At 49.7% G+C, this 22672-nt stretch overlaps 1 protein-coding gene across 2 annotated transcripts in view; it reads right to left on the bottom strand.

Annotated features, from left to right (window-relative positions):
- PRKCE (protein kinase C epsilon) overlaps positions 1-22672 on the bottom strand; it is a 500740-nt gene that overhangs the window by 10133 nt on the left and 467935 nt on the right. Inside the window, exons 13-15 of one of the 2 annotated variants that reach the window (XM_045445929.1) lie at positions 21421-21609; positions 16619-16765; positions 11329-11358 (exon numbers count right to left, since the gene is read on the bottom strand). In XM_045445929.1, the coding sequence (XP_045301885.1) occupies positions 11344-11358; positions 16619-16765; positions 21421-21609 (351 nt within the window). In that variant the 3' untranslated portion in view covers positions 11329-11343. Of the gene's footprint in view, positions 1-11328; positions 11359-16618; positions 16766-21420; positions 21610-22672 lie in introns of those variants that run through there. The other variant, XM_045445928.1, reaches the window with a different exon arrangement.

Below are 22672 nucleotides of genomic sequence, written 5' to 3'. Positions count from 1 at the left end.
AACTGATACAAATGTCAATCTTCTGAAATAGATTGTTTTGAATCCAGATGTAATCCTTTGCATTTGACTTTGATTTCCTCTTACTTTGGTGCTTATTTCCGGCTTGTTGAGATAGTCATAAATAATGATTTTGTAACTTACTTCTCTGATCTCAGTCTGTTACCAACAAAGTAGGGATAATAAATATGCCTAGCTTGCCGAGGGCTCTATGAGAGCATATAAGCAAAGCTCATGTAAACGTGAAAATACTACGGGAATATAATGTTAATTCTATCATCCATCTTGTCTGCTATATCCTTCGACTCTGTGTCATCCTAAAATATGACTGGCATGCCTCCCATTACTCCAGTAAGACATGTATAAAAATACCATGTAAGGCAGGCTCAGGCTTGAACCCTTCTGGCCTGCCCTCTACAAACAGCCCTTTTGCAAAGCCAACATCCAGGCACCCCAGCAGACTTTGGGGGCATTATGGTTAAATCCACTGTGAATTGACCAGCCAAGGTCACTTTTTAAAAAATGTTTATTTATTTTTGAGAGAGAGCACAGGTGGGAAAGGGGCAGAGAGAGGGGGACAGAAAATCCGAAGTAGGCTCCTCACTGACAGCAGCAATCCTGATGCGGGGCTCGAACTCCTGAACTGCGAGATCATGACCTGAGCCAAAGTCAGGTGCTCAACTGAGCCACCCAGGCACCCAGGCATGGTCACATTTCCCATCTTGTTCAGGAGGATGATATCAAAGACTTTCAATTGCTTTGCTGGAATAAAGACACCTAACGCTGTTGCATTTCTCTGGTCTATTGGTCTAGAAATGAAGTTTATTGGCTCCAAGTGATTACCATTTCCCCCCAGTGTTCACGAAATATCTTTTCATAAAAAATTCTAGAAATTGCTTTAACAGCACCTACCTCCAAGTATCCCAAATCTACATTTTCCCTATTTTTGAATACGGGGAGACTGTCTGCCCATCTCCCATCGCTTGGTGTCACTGCTGGTTTCTGGAAATCCAAATTACCAAGTAGTGGGCACAGCAGATTTTTTAGTAACCTGACATGTAGTTCACCTGGGCCTAGACCAGTGACTGCACACTGGACTGCCAGGAACTTTACATAACAGTGATGCTGGCCCCACATCAGAGATTCAGTGTCACTGCTCAGGGATCCGGCCCAGGGAATGGCCTGTCCTAGCTTCCCAGGTGAGCTTTATCAAGTGCAACTGATTTGCATTTGACTTTGATTTCTTCTTATTTTGGTACTTATTTCTGGCTTGTAATGACTTATTTCTCCCTTGGAAATCAGTTCATCTTTACTGGGTTTTGCCCTAATCTTTCTACTTCTAAGAGACTTCTCTTTGGGGAAAAGTTAGAGACAAGGTAACAGCCTTGCTTTTTGTCACTGGTAACAAAGCAGTTCTCCATCCTGCCTGTGCATCAGAAACAAAGGGAACCTGGGCAAGGAGCCCTGGTGCACTGCTGGTGGGAACCCAAACTGGCCGTGGCTGCTCTGGAAAACAATGTGGAGCGTCCTCAAAAAGGTAAGGATAGAACCACCCTGTGATGCAGTAATCACTGCTGGGTATTTACCCAAAGAAAACACTAGTTCAAAGGGATACATGCACCTCTAAGTTTACAGCAGTGTTATTTACAAGAGCCAACATATGGATGCAGCCCAAGTGTCCACTGACTGATGAATGAAGAGGTCATACACACACACACACACCCACGCATACTGGAACATTACTCAGCCACAAAAAGAATGCAATCTTGCCATTTGGAATGACGCGGATGGAACTAGAGAGTATAATGCAAGTGAAATAAGTCAGTCAGAGAAAGACAAATACCATATGTGGAATTTAAGAAACAAAACAAGGGGGAGAAAAAGAAAAAAGGGAGGCAAACCAAGAAACAGACTCTCAACTCTAGAGAGCAAACTGATGGTTACCAGGGGGGAGATAAGTGAGGGTGAAGGAGGGCACGTGTCATGATGAGCCCCAGGTGGAGTAAAATAAAAACTTAAAAAAAAAACAACAAAAAATCCAACAGTGCACCCACATGGACACCTGGGCCTTGCCCCACACCTCATTAATTGGGCCATCCAGGGGTGCGGCCCAGACCTGTGTATGTTTTAAAGCTTCCCAAGTGATCCCGACAGGCAGCCTGACTGGGTCCCTCTGTGTAAAGGAGCAGTGGGTCTCTTTCTTCCTTCTTTTCCTTGGCAGTTTCAACAGGCCTTTTTGTGGCTTAAAAGCCTATGTAGGGCTGTAGTTGCTGTGGATTTGGCTTCCTCTCAAGTTCACACTGTATATTGGCATTCCTTCTCCATTTCATGCCCTCCTTTCCTTATTTGATATTAGCCTTTATAAACTGGGACATCCAAGAGCTCACTGGGAAGCATACTGGTGTCGCCAGGTGCTGCCTCTGAGAGGCAGTGCAGCTCAGTAGGTTAGCACGAGAGCTCTGTGGCCAGACTGCCTGGATTTCACTTCTGCATCTCTCCAGCTTTGCGGCTTTGGGCAAATCACGTGGTCTTCTCTGGGCCTTACTTTCATCATCTGTAAAATGGGGATGCTGGTAGCCCTCCCTGTATATTCGTTATAAGGAGTAAGTGAAATAATACATTTAAGTGGTGAGAACAGCACATGGCATAGAAGAAATGTAAATTATCAGCATTGCTTCCTCATCATTATTTATCACAACTGTATGGTTAGAACAAACAGCACTGCCTTTGGGATGATCCTTGAGAGCGATTTCTACTTGATCTTGGTTCACAGAACAGTCACTATTTCACCTGGACACCCTGGGTGCTTTCTCGTCCCTCCACTCTGCTCTACAATTAACAGTCTGCTCTCAAAAGCTAAGAGCCACATGTGTGACACTCCCACAAAGAACATTCCTGATTTTTTTTGTCTTCCTGCCTTTGTTTTTCTTTCCTCATTTTCACTGATATTATATTTAGAGCATGTCCTTTATATATCCTGGTGGGCCATCTTTAAACTTTCAAGAATAAAGCAAGATAAGAAAAACAAGAAGAAGAAAGAAGACAAATTTTACTTTTGGCGCTGCTGGCTGTGATGTCATCTCTCCTCTGTAACGAGCAGGGTGTGAGTGTGTGTGGGGGAGCCTGGGGAACTTGGAGCCGTTAGAGACTGGGGCACGGTGGGCACCACATGGTGATGACCCCTGTAGGAACAAGGGCTTCTGAACGTCAAGAAATGCTCCAGTTACATTTTCACATTAGGGGTCCTAATTTTTATTTTATTTAAAAAAATTTTTTTTAACATTTATTCATTTTTGAGAGACAGAGCGCAAGTGGGGGTGGGGCAGAGAGAGAGGGAGACACAGAATCCGAAGCAGGCTCTAGGCTCTGAGCTGTCAGCACGGAGCCTGAGGTGGGGCTCGAACTCACAAACAGTGAGATCATGACCTGAGCTGAAGTCGATGCTTAACCAACTGAGCCACCCAGGTGCCCCAAAGCCCACAGAACTTTAAAAGGAGAGCCCAAGACACCACTCCCTGGGGTCCCCTGCTTAACATGGTCAAGTGGGGAGCTCATCAAGGTGAGTTTATTTTAAGTTTATTTATTTTAAGTTTATTTTAAGTTTATTTATTTTGAGAGCGAGAGCAGAGGAGGGACAGAGAGAGAGAGGAAGAGAGTGAATCCCAAGCAGGCTCTGCACCGTCAGCACAGAGCCTGACACGAACCATGAGATCATGACCTGAGCCAAAACCAAGAGTCAGACACTTAAACAACTGAGTCCCCTGGGGCACCGCATTCAGCTCAATTATTTTAAGTAAAGTATTTCAAGCAAGCCTCTTAACCTGGATTCTCACTCTTAAAGCAGGGGTGGCAAATTTTCTCCAAAGGGCCATACAGTAAATCTTTAAGTTTTGTGGGCCACGGATCTCTGTTACAATCACTCCACTCTGCTGTCGTGGCTCAAAGGCAGCCGCAGACAGTTGCACAAGTGTGGCTTTACTTATGGACGCAGAACTTTACATATGGATACTGACATTCGAACTTCATATAATGTTCATGTGTCATGAAACATTCTTCTTCAACCATTTAAGAAAAATGTAAAAACTATTCCTAGACCGAGGGCTGCACAAAAAGAGGCAGTGGGCTGGATTCAGCCTGTGGGCCAATTTGCAAAGCCTTGTGCTAGGGAATGGACTTCAGGGCTTCCGTGAGCCTCGTATGGTACAGCATGTTGTGCATGTGGAAACATCTCACTGCAGCAGATTCTTGAAGGGGCGGTGATTTGATTGCTAAGAACCACAGATTTGAAAGTTTCCCTTTGAATAAAACCTGAATCTGTCCAACGTATGATAACTCTGAGGAATCCACATAGAGAAGAAAGATTCTCAGGACATGAATTGTCCCCTTGGACCATGGCGAGGGGGTCCCCAGCACGGGGCGTTCCCTCTGGTGTATTCAGTGCTCTGCAGGAAGGCTGAAGCGACTCTATGACAATGATTGGGAAAAGTCCCCCGGACACAGACTGTGTATCTGAGGCTCTTTCCAGAAGGTTCTTTTAAGGCCAGGTGAAGTCATTTGTATCAGAGTCTTAACTCCACAGACAGCATTTCTTCATTCCTTTTAGGGAAGGAGGCATTTCTGTGCGGCTCTGAAGGGTGGTACTTCTACCTGCTCGAACCCTTCAGGCCTTCCAAAGTCCACCCACATGCACACCTTTGGCTGTGACAATTTGATTCTAAAGTTTGGTGACAAATGCATAATGCATACATTTCAGCCAAGAGTCATTTTGAGCCACGTGGGTAGGGAGAAGTCCTCATTGTCTGTACGGTGCACACGGGTGCTTGATGACATTCAGTCTGGAGTTTATAACCAGCCTGGAGGTGCCTCTAAGTGGCCTGTGAATCTTGGCTTCCCGGTGAGGCAGGCATCTCACCAGCGCTGCCTGGCTCAGAGCTGGGGCCTTGCCAGCTCCCGGTTAATTAAATGGACCCTGCTGCATCCCCAGAGGATGGCAAAGTGCAACGGCTTTGTTCAAAAGGTGAGCCTGCCCTCTGAGACCAGCAATGAGAATAAGGGAGAGTCCACCGCCCTCTCAAAATGCTGTAAAGGAGTTCTGAAACCATTCCTGAGGCCACAAGGCTTCCATTCTGCCACTAAAGACAGGGTCTGGCGCTGCCATGTGGGGAAGGAAATGCCCCTTGTATCAGTTCCCTTTCCTGGGGAACCATTCCCAGCCTAGGCTGGTCCCCCCATACCCCTCGGTTGTCCCGTGCCTCTTTCCTGGTACTCCTCATAACTAGCGCTAAATAATGATGCACTGGGCATCTCTCTTGTATTCCTAGCGTCGTCGTACAGAGCCTGGCACACTTGTTTCCGCACATGAAAACGTCACTAAAGCCCACGGATGGAGGGTTTTTCAGGTGCCGGGCTCTGCGCTAATTGTTTCCCTGCCTGATTCACTCTTGCTCACCCCCACCCCAGGGGTAGCGAGCACCGCCACAGACCCCACTGGAGAGACTGGGAAACAGTTTGCCCAAGGTGCAGCCGGGACTGAATTCAGGTGTCCTAACACCAAGGCCCATGCTCCTGACATGTGCCGTCCTGCCTCCCTCCGAGAGGCATCGATGCGTTCATGTGCGCGATGGGCTGCTGCACAGAGCCCAGCACAGGCATGCTGTTCAGAGCTTTCCACCAATAGCCTTGTTATTTGCATTACAAACGCACACCTGCAATCTTCCCTGTACGTGAAGCCACCGTCCCCACTACAGCTCATGGGGTCATTTCTTAGACATGAGGAGTGAAGAGGGGCCTAGCCCTTCAGAACTTTTTAGTATGACCAACAGTAAGAAAGACATTTTGTCTATAACCTAGTGCACATCACCTCATCCCATCAGCCCAAGAAATGACTCAGCAAGCCATAGTTTACCTAGATTGCATTCCGTGCTATAGTCTGATATTCTACTTATTCTTTAAAAACTTTTTTTAATGTTCATTTATTTTTGAGAGAGACAGAGTGTGAGAGGGGGAGGGGCAGAGAGAGAAAGGGAGACACAGAATCTGAAGCAGGCTCCAGGCTCCAAGCTGTCGGCACAGAGTCCGATGCGAGTCTCGAACCCACGGACCGCGAGATCATGCCTGAGCCGAAGTCAGACGCTTAACCAACTGAGCCACCCAGGCGTCCCATGATATCCTACTTATTCTATTCTGTTTGATTCTACTTGACCTGACCCTACTCTACCCTATCTTAGTCTTTATTACACTTTTTTCTTCACCTGACTCCTTAAATTGACTTCACACCCTGCTGCTGCGGAGACCCTGAAGTAGGGCAAAGGGGCACTCAGTCGGGGTGTCTGGAACTGACAACATGCGGAAAACCTGGGTGGATAGCCAGCCATAAAAAGGCTCAGGAGGAGACAGCGCCCTACATGCTGTGGCCCGCCCGAGGCCTGAGCGCCCGAGCTGGGCTCTGCAGGGAGCTGGCCCCACACAGCGGGACGTGCCACGGCAGGACCCGTGCCCGGTGATGCATCAGGAGCCCGCGTTCTCCAGCTGAAAGTGGGGAGGCCCACAGCGGCAAACCTGGCCCCATTCCGCTTCTAATCGTGCAGCCCTTTTTCATGTAGCATCTACTTTTCAAAGCATCTACTTTTCAAAGTCATGGTTGACGCCTGTTGGGTTGACATCTATCTAATTCCAGGGACTTTTTGGTGCCCAAAGAAACTTTTCAATCTGGTCCTGGCAAAAGCCCTGTTCCTCCACTCACCAATACTACCCCCCTTATTTATGAAAATGTTCTAGATAGAAATCAGTTCTCTTGGCCCGGAATGTATTGTTGCTCTGCCTGCTGGCTTTGAAACGGGAACTGTAAACACCCGAATATATGCCTCTCAAGTCAAGATGAGGTCACCCACCTCTCCTACCATCCAACACTTTCAGGTTTCCCAATGCAGGATCTTATCACCCTATATTCTGAGGCATAAACTGGAACAGATCTTGGGCCATAAAAGGTGACAAGAGAATTTAGAGCTGGAGCTAAGAGAGAAGTATTCTCTGGAAAAACACTGTCGACCTATAGAACTTATTCATTCATTCACAGTATATGTTACAACACCTACTACGTGCCGGGAGTTGCTGAGGATGCTGCTGTGCACAAAACAGATAAAAATTCCTCCCCTGACAAATTAACCAGAACAGGCTAGTTGTTGGTGTTGGGTGACGGGCACATGGGGATTCTCTCTACTTCTGTACACGTTTGATGTTTTCCATGGTAAAAAATTAAAAATATAATTCCTAAATCTCACACACATGGATGCTGAGTGAAAGAAGCCAGACACAAAATCACAAAACAGCACACACTACATGGCTCCATATATATGTGTGTGTATACACACACACACACACACACACACACACACACACACACACACACACACGAAACTCTAGAAGACAGATCTACTCTCCAGTGACAGAAAGCAGATCAGGGACTGCCTTGGGGCACAGGGCACCTGGGAACAGTTTGGGGTAGAGATCTTCTTTCACTGTGCTGGTGTAACATGGGTGCATCCATTTGTTAAAATGCGTCAAAATGCACATTTTAAATGGGTTAAATTTTATTCTATGTAAATTTTATTATAATAAAATTGATTTCCAAAAACCTCCAATCCCTGCCCTCATAGGCTGTAAGACATTTTAGGGATTATGTAAGTCCCTCATTTTATAGGAAGGGAGCAGAGAAGTTCAGTGATTTGTTCTGAGTCTCAAAGATATAAAAAACAGAGGGACCAGCACCCAGCCCTGTCCAGTGTTTTCCTCTTAGCTCGTTGCCTCTGATACAAAGTGGGGGCTAAATTCTGGAATCTCATGTTTTGGGGTGACTATATTCTGAAACTTTTGGTGGATCACCCACATCCCAGGTGCCTGGGTACCTGCAGCCTGAATCTGCCATGCCTCCCCCAGGAAGACCACCTGTGGTTTCCAAACACTAGCTAAGATGCGGGAGGGGTGGGGAGGGAGTTTGGCTGAGGCCCCAAGTCAAGGTCTGCTTTATTTCCTGAGTCATCGCAGTTGGTAAGCCCCACTGTGGGCTTATCTTCCTATCTCCTTACTCGAGGCAAGTATCATATCTCACTGTCCCTGCCATTCTTGACCTTCTTCCACACCTAGCGGGGCTCACACACCTGACATTCAAGCTCTGTGCACCGATAAAACCCCTTTGGGGGTGGAGCGGGTCCCAGAAAGAAGAGGCCAGAATAACGTGGGGGTCTGAGTCCCGCAGGCAGGCCGGGATCACCTTGCTCTGAGAGTGAGGCTGATGTGGAACTGTAATGATGTGCCACAGACCTAATGTGTGTTTGTCAAATCCCAGAATTCCAGAAGAATGTCTGAGTGTCGAGTTTAAGCTAAATCCAATTCTGTTACCTGGCACAAACAGTGGGGAGTAAACAGGGCACTAATGCCCCCGTCCCCCAATGCAAGCTGGGTTTCCAAGAGCTTCTTTCCTCCCTGATAGCCAGCTGTGCCCCCTTGCAGGCTGACGTGGGTGGGGAACACCCCCAACCCCTTGGTGCACAGTCTCCCTTGGTGCCTGCACCCCTCAGAGAGCAAATGCTGGCTGGAGGCCTGGAGGCCTGAGTCCCCAACCTGGGGAAGGTTTGAGCTTCTATCTGCTTCTACTTCGATGCACATTATCCAGCCTGGGACCACTGCCCCTCTTTTCCTGGCTGCCAGACCACCACCCCGGGAGGGACCTTCTATGAGACTGCAAGTGGCCAGTGGCTCCTGTGGCCCACAGAGGCCCTGCCAGCTGGCCTGTCCGGGGAGGCTTTCCTCTTCACATCACCTTTCCTCCCTGCCCCCTAACCTTAAGAGGCAAACCCCAAGACCCCTGCCCTGAGTCAAGGCCTGCATTTTGTACTGTGCCTGGTATTCCCCAAGCACTTTATGTTTGAGGCTCCTTCTGCCACTGGAACCCCTCAGGATGGTAGCATTCAGGTGATTCTTCTTCTTTCTTTTTTTAAAAATTTTGTTTAATGTTTATTTTTGAGAGACAGAAAGACACAGAGCATGATTGGGGGGTGGGGTGCAGAGAGAGAGGAGACACAGAATCCGAAGCAGGCTCCAGGCTCCAAGCTGCCAGCACAGAGCCTGATGTGGGGCTTAAACTCACGAACTGTGAGATCATGACCTGAGCTGAAGTCTGACACTTAACCAACTGAGCCACCCAGGCGCCTCTTATAGGTGATTCTTCTTACGTCAACCAGCCTTCTCCTCTACAGCTTCACAGAGGGTACAAAGTACATGCTCACTAAATTCCCACTGAAAAGACCTGATGTGAATCCTGCCTTGCCCTCCCCTGCTGCCATGCCTTTTCCCGGTAGCTCTCTGTCCCTAATCCTTTTTGGCTTTCTCTGCCCAGATCCAGCTCCTCTGGAGAACCTTCCTTCCTTCAGTCACATACAGCCCAGTAGGTCCCACGCTCCCCGGCAGGCTGTGTGTGTTACCTCAGGTGCTAGTGGGGTGGGGAGGAGATTAAATTCAATATACACTAGTTCGATGAACCCATGAAGGCAAATCTCAACTGAACAGCTATGAAGTTATAAATGAAAACTTCGGAACTTACAGAAATGCCCAGCCCAGCCCAGGGCTCAAATTCCTCCCCTAGGGTAGTGGGTGGGAGCACCAAAGTGATGTGCAGGTCGGGCTATAGGAACGCTCCTGCAAGCAGAATTCCCAGACAGAGAAATCCCTTGTGCAGAGTCAAAGATGCCCCACTGAGGCTGTTTAGCTTAGAAACACTTGGGAACCCTCCTTGCTCCTACAGCCATGGTCATGGGGTCTCATCAGACTGCCAGCACTTTAGGGCTGGGCTGCACGGCTGTGCTCGGCAAACAAGACCAGTGAGGACAGGGGCAGGGGAAGTAAAGGTGGTGGCAAGGTCACACCGTAAAAGGGGGGCAGACCCTGCGGGGCAACTTGGGGTTCCTCAAGGGGCATTAGGGCCGGGGTGAGTCTCTGTCTTGCCGTATCTCCTGTCTCCCTGTGCTCTCCCATCCCAGACCAGGGGCAGGGCCGGAATGAAACTCCAGAAGGCTCTCTGCGGGGATTGGATGGTGCTCTTTGCTAGTCCTCTGCCTTGCAATGGCAGCTTTCCCGACCACATGATTTCATCCCTCATGTGAACCCCTGGCCTCTCCGGGAACTGCACCCTCTCTAGCCCCCTTGGCTTAGACCCCCGGGATCTCCAGTACTGTCAGCTTTAGCTCTGTCCTAGCACCCGCTGTATCCCAAGGAATGTGCTAATCACTTCACTTGATTTGCTTTTCACTCCTCACAGACATTCGACGTGGTACATACTAGTATCCCTGTTCTATGGATCGGCTCACTGAGGCTCGGAGAGGTGAGACAACTCTCCCAAGATCCTGCAGCCCTAGTTGGAACCTGGCCGCCTCTGATTCCACAGCCTAGCCTCCATACACCGCACTGCCTCCTTAGCTCTTGATTCCTGACGCGAGCGGGAGAAGGAGGGGCTTTGACAGGCTGGGTGGGGATGGTGACTGGAGAGAAGAACTAAAATTCATAGGGAATCTACAGGTTTATCTAATCCTGTTCATAATTTTATAAGTGGATATTTTTATCCCTATTTTACAGATAAAGAGCTCAGGCCCAAGGAGGCCAGGGGTTTGCAAATGAAGTGAACTCCCGGGCTTACATGGCTAACCTACGACAGCAATTTTGTTCCAACCCAAGTCTCTCTGCGGTGAAAGCCGGTACGGGTCCACTGTGCCATGTCACTACCTGGGCCAACTGCCAGAAACAGCTTCCTGGACATTTCCCATGATGCCCTCTAGGCCCGGACTGGTGTCCTGGCTCTTTGCAGGACCTTGCAGCCTCTTGGAGACGAAGGGCTCCCACTCTGGCCTGGACACAGTCCGGGGGGATGTCCTCACTGATGTCTCTAGGCACTGGCCGGGTCCCGTCCCTGCTCTGCTAGGTGGAGGAGAAGGACAGCCTTTGCTGGTCACCTGGGACTCTGTCTTCATGGGGCCCACTAACAGGTGGTCTCCTGGGTGGGTTGACGAGCTTCAGGGGAAAGGGTTGCCTTTGCCTGCTCAGCAGGGCTTCTCCTCAGGCTGCTACGTTGGTGAGGTTGTGAGGGTCTCAAACCCACTTCCCGGTTTTCTCTCAGCACAGCCCGGTCATGCAGGAGCATGCAGGAAAGGCCTCCCTCGAGGGTCCCGCCATGCAGTGTGGACGACTGGATGGAAACAGATCATGGGGTTGGAAGGGCCTCCATGTCACCGGGCCTGAGAGGGCTCACCTACCTGGACAGACTCCCCATTCAGGAGGCCTTACCTTAAAGAGGGACATTCACACTGAAGCAAACTTGAAAAGAGAGAACACGTACACAAAGAGAAGTTTACTTGGCCAGCATTTCCCTCATTGCCCTTGGCTTTCACTGAGGATAGCTAGGTTTCTGGGGAGGCAGATCTCTCCCCCCTCCACTGGCTTCCCCCAATTCCAGCGTTGGAGCCCTGGGAGCCATAATCTCAGAGCCTAATGCTTTTTGGTTGCAAGAGGAGTGCCCAGGAAAGAAGCCTGGAGCGAGAAAATACCTCCAACATCCGCACAGTCACATGATGCTGTTCAAACACACTGAACCCATCACTCTACCCTCTGCGGTCCCCAAAGAAGGTGAGCTCACCAGTAACACAAAAGCAAAATGTGCTACATTTATTGGCTACTGGATGATGCCATCACCTTGGAACTAAATGCCCAGTGGGACAGACGAATGAACTCTATGATGGGAGATTTTTTTCCAGCATCAAAGGCCTTGGCTCCAGCCTTACTGGCTTCTCTAGCCTCCCAACTGCTGCTGGGGTGCCTGCCACCCACCCTGTGTGCCCTTGCCGTGAGGCCAGCCACCTCCAGAAATCGATTTGAATACAAGGGTGGCACAGAGTCTTTGGTTTGGTGTTGACGGCACATCGCTTGTGCAAAATCAATTGCAAATGTGGGTGGCAGAGGGTAGACAGGACGAATATAAAAGGCAAAGTGAGGGTGGGAGAATACAAGATAGTTGGCAGGACGAATGAGATGAAATCCCCACATTGAAGCAGAGGCCACTGAAAAATGTCTTGAGGTGGGGGTTAGTGCAAATGGGCCTAAACCCGAAGGCAGGCAATCCAGTCGGACTAATGACAGCTGGTGAGTCAGGGCAGGGGTTAGACAGGGAGGCTCAGGCGCGAGGGAGCAGAAATCTAAGCTTAGCAAACGTCTTGAGAAGGTAAAGGCCTGGAGGGGACAGCAGCCACCTGAGGTCTGTGAGGGAACTGGACCAGAGGCCAGAGGCCAGCTAGGGATCTGGACAATCTCGGTGAGATCTTTGGAGGGACGAGGATTCCTACGGAGGGGATGGAAACCAGGCCTGGGAACCTGCCATATCCTCAGCCCCTACGGGGGCGACTGAGCCACCCTAGTCTTCAGCAGAGCCAGCCTGGGCAGTGTACAGGTTTGCTCTCCCACCACAGGCTGTGCCGTGGAGGAGCTTCATCCCTGCCGCGTGAGCGGGAAGAGTCCGGAGATGCAGAAAACATACCATGGAGTCCTGGCTCTTCTTAAGCCCTGGCACCTGGATGACATGACCTCACCTGGCCTCACTCCAGCACCTCCCACCAGACAGAACCAACTCCCTCCTGAATCAAGACAGGCAGGACACCCCCAAGGCCCTTAGACTCGGTATGGCCGGCTCATTCAGTGGGGTGGTCACTATCCGGCTGTTTTCTGGGGGTGGCGGCATTTTGCTGTGATGTCAACAGGACGTGGGTAGGAGCTAGTGGAGCTAGCCCAAGACAAAGGAGCCCCAGGGTTCCCTCTGTGACTGAATGCCTGGGGCGGGGGGTTGGCATGAGGAGATTAGAGGGTTTCTGTGTATCTCGTTTCACTGCCTTCTAAAACACACACCCCGTGTCTTCTTGAGGCCACCGCCAAACTGCAAGGCTCGCACACTTGTCCTCTCCCTTCTCAAGGAGGCTGTCTGTCTCTAAGATCCAAGAAGCTCACACTGCCCTGTCCACTTCTTCCCAATGTCAGGCTCCAAAGCAACTTTCCTTCCTCCCACTGTCACAACCTTTCCTTCTCAGCTCTCCTCAAAGGGCATCGATGTACCCCTAAGGTTATGCGACACCCTCAGCCGGCGGATAGCCTATCTTATGATGGAACCCCTCCCCTGTAAACAGAAGATGACTTCTGTGGGATGCACTTCAGCCCCCAGTGTCTCTCCCGTGACCACTCGTGGGTGGCTATCTATTTTGCCTGTTGGTAACTGGCCCTACTTACAGAGCATAGCCACCACCACTGCTGGTATCTGAGCCAGGAGGGCCTGGCTACCCGTGGTCCCCCCAGGGTTAATCCTGAGTTAGTAAGAGGTGGGTGTTGGCTTCTTAAAACCTTGTGTGAGTTACACGTGGGTCTTGCAAGGCTTTCAGACACGGGAACTAGAGTATGTTTGTCACTGTGGTGGGCTTGAATTCAACTTAAAATTCATTTCTGCTGTGAACAAGCCCACAGAGGACTCAGGGTGGTACCATCAACATTTTTCAGAAAAGAGCTTTCAACTTAGGGGCAGTCTCAGGCAGACCTTTCCAACCTGCTAAGGAGATGTAGACTATTCTTTTCTTTCCCATTTTGATATTTCTCCAGAGACAAATCTCTAGGATATAAATGAGATCAGATACTTAAAAGAACTTGAATACATCTTTAAAGACCTGTAACTGAGAACTCTGTATGGAACATTATTCGGCTCAAAATGTGACCAGAGACACCTGTTGCACAATGGAAGTTTCCTTTCTTATCCTTCCTTCGGATGGCCTCTCTCTTCCAAACGGAATTCAAACCAGCCAGATAAACGCTCTCCCTGCCTCCTCCCCTACCCCAACCCCCAACAGTGTTAAGGATAACTCTGGAGTTCTGTGGGGGTGAGCAGGGACTTGCACAGAAGGTGACGTGTGAGGTAAGGATGAACTCAGTCTTTGGGAATGCTGACTCAGACAGTTGGACACTGTTGGGAGCTCCTGAACAGCCCCTGCCCTCACTCTTTGCCATCCTCTCAGGGGATGGTCTGGCCCCAGGAAGCCTACTTGAGCCCTTCGGCAAAGGAAGCGAGGAGAGTCCTGCCCTCCTGTCCCACACTGGAGGCTCAGGAGAGACCCAAGGGAGGGAAGCACGGGTCCCTGGTGCTCTGGGTGGAGTCCCACCTGACCTCCAGGTCAGCCTGACCCCCTCACCCAGAGATGTACTTCTGCTGCTGGTTCCCAGGGACCCTCTCCCACCCTGGCCCACAGGAGCACCTGCACGCCAGGCCGGCTACCCCTGCCTGTCCAGGCCGGGTGAGGCCTGTCTACCAGTGGACTGGGTCACGGGTTGGCCTCCCGAGTCACCCTTCTCTCCTTCTTCCTCTGTGTCTGGCTCCTTCTCCATCCTGCAGGCCCACAGAAACCTCATGCTTGTTCTTTACACTCTTCCCTCACTCAGGGGAAGCCAGGCACAGCTCAAAGGGTCGCTTCTCTTGGGTCTGCCCTTTCATTTGGCTCAGAGGTGAGACAGAGGGTCGCAGCCTCAGGAGGAATCCCTGCTATTGCTCGGCCTTAGGGACAGGCTTCTGGAGACAGGAGCTTCGCAGGGCCCCTGAAATCTCAGAGCACTTGCCTCTGCTGGGTTTGAGCCATGTTCTCCCTTCTCTTTATCCCAGAGAGAGACTCTTCTCCATGAATCCATACTTTAAAACTTCTTTGGGCCTTTTATCATAAAGATTCTCCCTAATTCCTTGCTTCCCTGTGGCTTCTCAGCAAAGACTTGGGTGCCTGCCTCTGCCCTACCCCAGGCCCGCTCTTCCCTTTGCACCCCCTGCTGACAGTCCCCTCAGCTTGCCCTGTCCTCTGGCCCCACACCCGCAGGAAGAGCTGCCCCTCCAGCCCTGTCTGGCTCTCTATAAGCCTAGCTTTGAGTCGAGTAAGTCATTTTGCAGACCTGTGCTGACTGATCGGTCCCTGCTCTTGCCCTGGGATCCCTTTTGTCAGGTGGATTCTCTACCTCGCTCTACTTCCCACTTTGCTTTGGGTAGATTACCTTAGACTAAACCTGCAATAACATTTTACCCTTGGATCTGAGTCTTTAGTTTTCCCCTCCTTCTCTACCTGGTCTCTGGTTTCCTACTTCCCCTTGCTTTTTCCAGGACACGGTTGATCTTGTCCTTGTAAACCATTCACAGAGACCGTCTGGGTAGGGGGGTAGCCTTTGAGCACGATGGCATGTGCAGGGAGCCCTGCCCAGAGCCAAGGGGGAAATGGGCAGGAGCAAAGGTGATGCTAACAAAGAAAGAAGGTGAGCCTGAATCTAGCCTGTTCCGAGCTGTGCACCAGCCAGTGAAAGTCGTAAAAATCAAAGGAGGAAGCAGATGAGGAATAGTGACCCAATCAAGCATCCAGGGACAGTCAACCTTCCGTGCTCTAGACTGGCTGAGCCTGGACCATGCTGAGAGTTGCTTCCTACTTGGGACATTTCATAGCACTATCAGTAACTGCTCCCCAGAAAACCTGGAATATAACAGAATTCCTCTGTGATGATTCACAAAGCACAGGAGGGTCCGTCCTGTACTTGGAGGTGAGGGAGAGGGGGCTGCATGACACAATGTGGGGTGACTGAGGCTTGACTGGATGGTCTCAGGTCTTTCCTGCCCAGGACCCCGGTCCCAGCATTCCGGGGCTCTTGGCCTGTAATTTCCTAATATTACATACCCCCTTTGCTCCCAGCATACTAGCCAACTGGCTACCCCAATTTTCAGTCTGAATAATTGCCTCATCAGGCCACAAGCCAGCAGACTTGGGATACTCCCCCTACACAGGCCTGTACGCACACTCTCAACTTCAAGGAGAGCCCTGCTGACCAGAAGGCCTCCCTCCAGCAGAAGGTCACTGCTAGGACATGGCCTCTGCTCTCTGATTCCTCTTTCCAACAGCTGAGCTTTGACACCCTTTCCTGCAGCCCCTTCGACAGGTATCACCGGGACAGGGCTGAGAACCTGGAAAGAGGTGTATGCTGGGCCGGAGGGAGGCCAGCAGGGACAGCGGGGCAGAGGGGGGTGGGGAGCCCTACAGAGACAGCCTCTTACAGACTCGGCCCCAGGGTTGGTGCAGCACAGCCCTACCCCAGGTGTTGGGCACTGGGTCTTACCTTCTCACGCTGCACTAAGTCCACATAATGACCATGACCGTGACTCTTATTTACCTAGTAAGTACTTTTCTTTAAATTGACTCAGTTATAAAGCGAACCCATTTGTTTATAAAGAAACCTTAAATCTCCACCATACACGGCCAACTCATATCATTTGTAACTTCTGATTGAAATCAATCAATTGATCTCTGTTAAAATTAAAAGTCTTCTGTGTCCCATACGAATCAGCATCCTGGTTATGGCTCTAGGTTATGTATTTTTGACAGTAAACTCTGAGGGCTAGCAGACTCTTTCGGGGAGCGGCTCGGCCACCTCCTGCCCTTGTCATTTTGGCTGTAAAACGTGCCCCAGACCGCTTTTTCTGCGCACCCAGGCCCGACGCACAGTGTGGAATGGGCTCTGGGGCCCTACTTACAATTCGAGGCTTGAAGGGTGGCTTGATCTTCTTCTGCTCCAGGAGAACCCAGTCGATCTCCTTGAAGAACGGGTGCTGCTTGATGGCGTCCTCGCCGTTCTGTGCCGCCACACAGCCCAGGCGCTTGTGGGGGTTCTTGGTCATGAACTGCAGGGAGGAGGGCATAACAGAATGAGTGACAAAGGCTTGGCAGGGACAGGCTGTGAGGGAAAGATGAAAGTCAGCCACGGCAACAGCTTCAAGACCATTTCCCAAGCCTGTTTCCTGCACTTTGAGGGGCTCTGCCCCTCAGGGTAGTCTTGAACTTTTTTTTTAATGTTTATTTATTTGAGAGAGAGAGAGAGAGAGAGAGAGAGTGCGCGCGAGAGCGAGCACACGAGCCAGGATGGGGCAGAAAGACAGGGAGACAGAGGATCCAAAATGGGTTCCATGCTGACAGCAGAGAGCCTGATGCAGGGTTTGAACTCATGAACTGTGGGATCACAACCTGAGCCGAAGTTGGATGCGTAACCGACCGAGCCACCCAGGGGCCCCAGGGTACTCTTTCACTCTTATACAGAATTTACCATATGCCAGCCGTCATTCTAAACATCGTATATAAATTAATTCATTTCATTCAAATGCAAGCCTCTGAGGTCTATTATTATCCCTATTTTATAAGTGAGGCACAGAGAGGTTAATTAACTTGGCCAAGATCAAACAGCCAACAAGGTACAATGCTGGGATTAGGAACTCAGGCTACTACTAACTCCCTGATTCTCCTCAGGTTCTCAAGTCTTCTAGTTGGGGAGACTGAGATCAGATAAACTCACTCATGCCGAGAGGTCCACAGTCCTTGTTGAGGTAAGGAAAGAGGACCAGATATTCATGCCAAGGTAAATTATCAAAGGCACCCCCTCCACTTCTCCTTTTCCTGGACCCTCTCATTTTTTTTTTAAATTTGAATTTGTAACCTCTAGCATAAAAGATCCATGTAGATCAACTGATTAAAAAACAAACAAGAAGAGGAAAAGCTTACTGCTTGTCTGGTAAACCACATGGATGTGTTTTCCTCCTTAGCCTTGTGAGAAGAGCTTCTGGCTTGGAGGCAGCTTCCCCAGATGTTAAAATCTGTACTTTTATCTGTATCCCTGATAGTTCCCCACACACCCAGGTGAACTTATTCCTGTTAAGTCAGTCAGTCCGGATGGCAAGTAATTTGAGCAGATGTGTACCATATAACTGAAAAAAATCAGTGCTGGTAGGTGGAAATATTTCTGATAGCCACCCAAAATAAAGGCAGTGGTGTGTGTGTGCATGTGAGCTGCAGACAAAGAGTTAGATTTTACAGGGGGAAGGCTGAGAGCCTGTATTTAAACAAAGGAATTTAAGAGGACAAACCATAATCCAAAGGAATAAATTTATACTGATACAATTTCAGGCTTCATCTTCAGGGAGATTTTCCTGGGCAGGGAGAGCGTCTTGCTGACTCTTGCCTGGTGTCCCTGAAGCCAAAGCACATGGACACTGAGCTGGGAGAGCCACAGGTACGAGAATGCCTTAAGGGGTTTTGGGCAGTTTGGAGTTAGAAATGGTACCAATGCACACCTTGCCCTCCTAATCTAAAAGTCAGCAGAGGCCACCCCTGCTTAAACACTCTTGATTCGTAACACCCATAGGATAAAGTCCATACCCCTCAGTTTGGCACACGGAAACTTCTCAGTCTGAACCAAGATTACCCGGTTAGGCTTTTGTATCCTTTATTGCACCTATAATGCCCATATCCAGTCCCTATGTATCCTCTAAGAAACAGGCAAAATGCTGCCTGCTCTGTTGAAGCCTCTCCAGATTCTCTCCCCTGTAGGGACCTGGGACCTCATGTTTCTCATTTATTTAAATTACAATTTATGGGGTGCCTGGGCGGCTCAGTCAGTTAAGCATCCGACTTCAGCTCAAGTCATGATCTCACAGTTTGTGGGTTTGAGCCCCGCATCGGGCTCTGCGCTGACAGCTCAGAGCCTGGAGCCTGCTTCAGATTCTGTGTCTCCCTCTTTCTCTGTTCCTCCTCCGCTCATGCTCTGTCTCTCTCCTTCAAAAATAAATTAAAACATTAAAAAATTTTTAATTATAATTTATCTAGGGGCACCTGGGTGTCTCAGCCAGTAGAGTGACCAACTCTTGATTTCAGCTCAGGTCATGATCTCAGGGTCATGGGATCAAGCCATGTGTTGGGCTCCACACTGAGCGTGGAGCTCAGCCTTTTTCCCTGTGTCTCTGCGCCTTCCCCGCTCATGTTCTCTCTCTCTTAAAATAAAAAATTAAAACAATTATAATTATAATTTACCCTTGGTGAGCTCTAGGATATAGGAATCAGTCCCATCTTCCCAGCATTTGGTTCAGTGCCTAGCTTCTATTGTGCACTCAGTACATTGAAATGACTAAATAGGGGGCTGAACACTGGGCCTTAGAGCACAGTGGTAAGGAAGGAAGGCAGCAGGACCAGCACTTACTATTGCACAGGTTGTGCACTGCATAACTCTATGATGCAAATGGCCTTCTCGAGAGCTCTGCACCACTTTGATGTAGGCAGCAGGTCTAAGAGACAGAGCTCAGTGGCCAGTCATGAAACCTGGCCTGGGATTAGAATGTGAGGAAGTAAAGTGTTCCAAGGCCAAGGGAGTAAAGATTCTTCCTTACTTCCTTAGCTCTTCCTGTCCTTCCACTTCTGGGAGACAAAGTATAAGGGCTACCGACAAACATATAGATTTTAACATCTCAAGAAGATGCTCCTGAGCCAGAAGCTCTTACAGGGAAATGCCTTCTCTCAGAGACTTTGCCCTCACGGATCAGTGGACACAGGCACAACTTCTAGCTTCTGAATCTCTGTAGGTCAAAGTTTCTCAACCTCTGTGCTAATGACACTTTGGATGGGGTACATCTTTGTTGTGGGGACTGTCCTGTGCACAGTAGGATGTTTAGCCACGTCCCTGGGCTCCACCTACTAGATGCCAGCAGCAGCAATGCTCCCTCCCCACCCCAAGTTGTGATGGCAAAAACATCTCCAGACGTTGCCAAACGAATCACACCTAGCTGAGAAACACTGCTCCGGGTTGGCCAAAATGAAAGAGCCTAGTGGGGGTGCCGGCAGGGGGCTCACTGGAAGGTTTGCCGGGCTGGTGTTCAGGGCGCCGGGCGAGTGATCAGCTCTGCTCGGCTGGTACTCTGGGTGTTTTGGGTGCTGCCTGCAGGTTTCTCCTTAGCCGGCATCTGACACAGTGCCTGGTACATAATAGATGCTCACTGGCACACACTAGATGAGTGAATACACATATTCTATCTGCTTCCTTCACCGCTTTCATCCCAGTGGTGACTATGTGTGGATCTATTTTTTATTTACTGCCCACGTTTGCCTGCTGGATTGTAGTCAACCAATCCAGCAGGACCCTGGCTGTAAGCCACCAAAGCTTACTTAGCATGAGGCATGATGCCCAGCACATTGGAAACACTCAATAAATAATAGGTCATTATGGGTCATTATGGCTCAGTCGGTTGAGTGTCTGACTTCAGCTCAGGTCATGATCTCACAGTCGGGAGTTCGAGCCCTGCGTGGGGCTCTGCGCCGACAGCCTTCAGATCCTCTGTCTCCCTCTCTCTGCCCCTCCCTCACTTGTGCACTCTTAAAAAAAAAATAGGTCATTAAATTATTGACTAGGAGGGAGAGAAGGTGGGGGGGAGGGAAATTGATGAGTTGAGGGAAAGAAGAAAGGAGGAAGAAAAAAAGAAAAAAAGAACCGCGGAAGAGAATAGCATGCTCTGATGTGGCATTTTCCGGAATATGGTATGTGTGCTTCCAGACACTTACAAAGTGATTTTAGGTCTTTTTACCAATTTCATATGATGCTTTATGTTAATTAGTTATGGCAATGATACTGATTTTCCATTTATGACAGCGATATAGAACTTCTTTGTAAAAAAACACATGCCATTAGGTAAATATTGGTAGTGGATTGAAAGAACAAGTAAATCACAGTTGAGAGGGTACCTGATATGGGAAATCTGGTGAATGTGATGTGCCAAATACTGAACTTTGGAGCATTCTGGTGGGTGAAAGAAGCCAAGACTGGAAGGTTCTGGGGCTGTCACCTCAGTCCTGCCTCAACCCCGAGGGTCAACTGCTCTGCTCACCTTCCCTGCACCCCAGCTTTTACAGCTTTCCAAGGAGGTCAGGGAGCTTCACGTACTTGCCCTAGCACAAGTGGCTTACATGGCGGAAAGAGCCGTGCTGAGGCAGTACTGAGCGTTTCACGTGTGAGGGATTATTTGCAGGACTGGGGATAGTCTCTCTGTCATGTCTGAATCCAGCGCATGGATTCCACGCCCTCAGTGGACACTTCTTTTCTGATCAGGTCTTCTGCCACAGAGATGCCGTCATGCACGCAGATACACTGTGCTCGCCTCCCTCTTGTCCATCACAGGCTCCAGAGGAAGACGGGTGCAGGTGGTAGGGGAGGACGCAGGGTCCAGTGCCTGGTGTGTAAGGGGGCAGAAGTGATCCTGGCACGGTTTGGGTTGGTTCTGCTCCCTCTGAAATGCAGAGCTCCCTCTCAGGAAACACAAACGCGTCCCTGGCCCACAGAAAGCAACTCGAGCCTCAACTCCCCACTGTGACTGCCTACCATTCGGCTGCAGCAGAGGTGGGCCAGAGACAGGCGGAGAGGGATGGCGAAAGGGCTCATGGGATGGGAAAGGAGTGACAGGGACAGAGGGAGAAGACAGAGGCCAGGGGAGCAGGCACGAGGGGGAGGGGGAGGGCGAGGACTCACGGCTTTCAGGATGCTGACGGCCTCCTTGCTGAGCCAGACGGGGTAGAGCACGTCGTCATGGAGGATGGACTCAAACAGGTCGTCCTCATTGTCGGCCTCGAATGGGGGCTGCCCAGCCATCATTTCATACATCAGCACCCCCAGGGCCCACCAGTCCACCGAGGGGCCGTACTCCAACTCCTGCAGGATCTGTTCGAGGAAACGGGCAAGGTCAGGGCTCACCAACGATCCCCACCCACGGCGACCCTTGTCTCAAGTGCTGTGCGAACTGCCTCGTTATTTCCAGCTTGCTTCTCTGCACAGCAGGGCCCAGGCTGGTATGATTTAGGCTCAAAATCAGCCAATTCAGTGAAAACTGAGTTTAGAACGCGCGATGCTGGGGGCTAACTATCAACTTTCCTCCAAAGTCAACACTGACAGCCTGTCCTCCCATGGGAATAGATCCTGTTCTTTGAGCAGATGAAGTTCCTGACTTGTGCTTAGGACCATATAAAAATGCATGAATGGTTTTGACACTAAATTCAGGGTCAGAGGAGCAAGATGCAGACTGAGAGAGACATAAGCAAGCTGTGAACGACTGAGAGCAAACAAGGATCGTCTCACACCGAGCACGGCGCACACAGTGAGAAGGTGAACAGAATGTCAGTCTTCTTTAAACTGTGACAATGTCAAGTTCACCTGAGTCCTGTGCTTTTGGAAAAGAAACTGTAGTCAATAAGTCTCCCCATCCTTTTGTGTTCTAACCACAAAGGATGACTATGTTTTTGGATGTTCCAGGAAGGAAAAGACCCATCTCCAGCGTTCCTCACGACTCCCATAAAACCCACTGATGAATCCCTTGTTTGCCTGCCTCTGCAAAGCCCAGGCCCCTTCACTTTCTGTGAGGCATTCTCCTTATTGCAATAGCCCCAATCAAATCCTCTCCTTGATCATCCAGTGTGCTTTATCTTTGTCAACAGTCACTTCTCTCACCTAGGCTCTCAGTCTCTCTTTTTTTCCTCTGACTGCAGGCACAGTTGAATGCATTTATGTTAAACGCATGTATGACACGTGGCTGAGGAATGTTCTGTGCCATCACCTTCCTGCATGGCGTGTGGGGACTGCAGTTTTAAAAAATGAATCACAATTTCAGTATCTGGGAGAAACGCCACCTAAAGTTAGGAAGCTACAGAACCTTTAGAAAAGCGAGTAATTGCCCCAATCCTATTTTTTTCTGGAGCACTGGCTATGGGTTCCAGTGGAAGAGATGGAA

Source organism: Leopardus geoffroyi, chromosome A3 (assembly GCF_018350155.1).
Source record: "Leopardus geoffroyi isolate Oge1 chromosome A3, O.geoffroyi_Oge1_pat1.0, whole genome shotgun sequence".
NCBI lineage: Eukaryota > Metazoa > Chordata > Mammalia > Carnivora > Felidae > Leopardus > Leopardus geoffroyi.
This window is presented reverse-complemented; position numbering and strand designations above follow the sequence as displayed.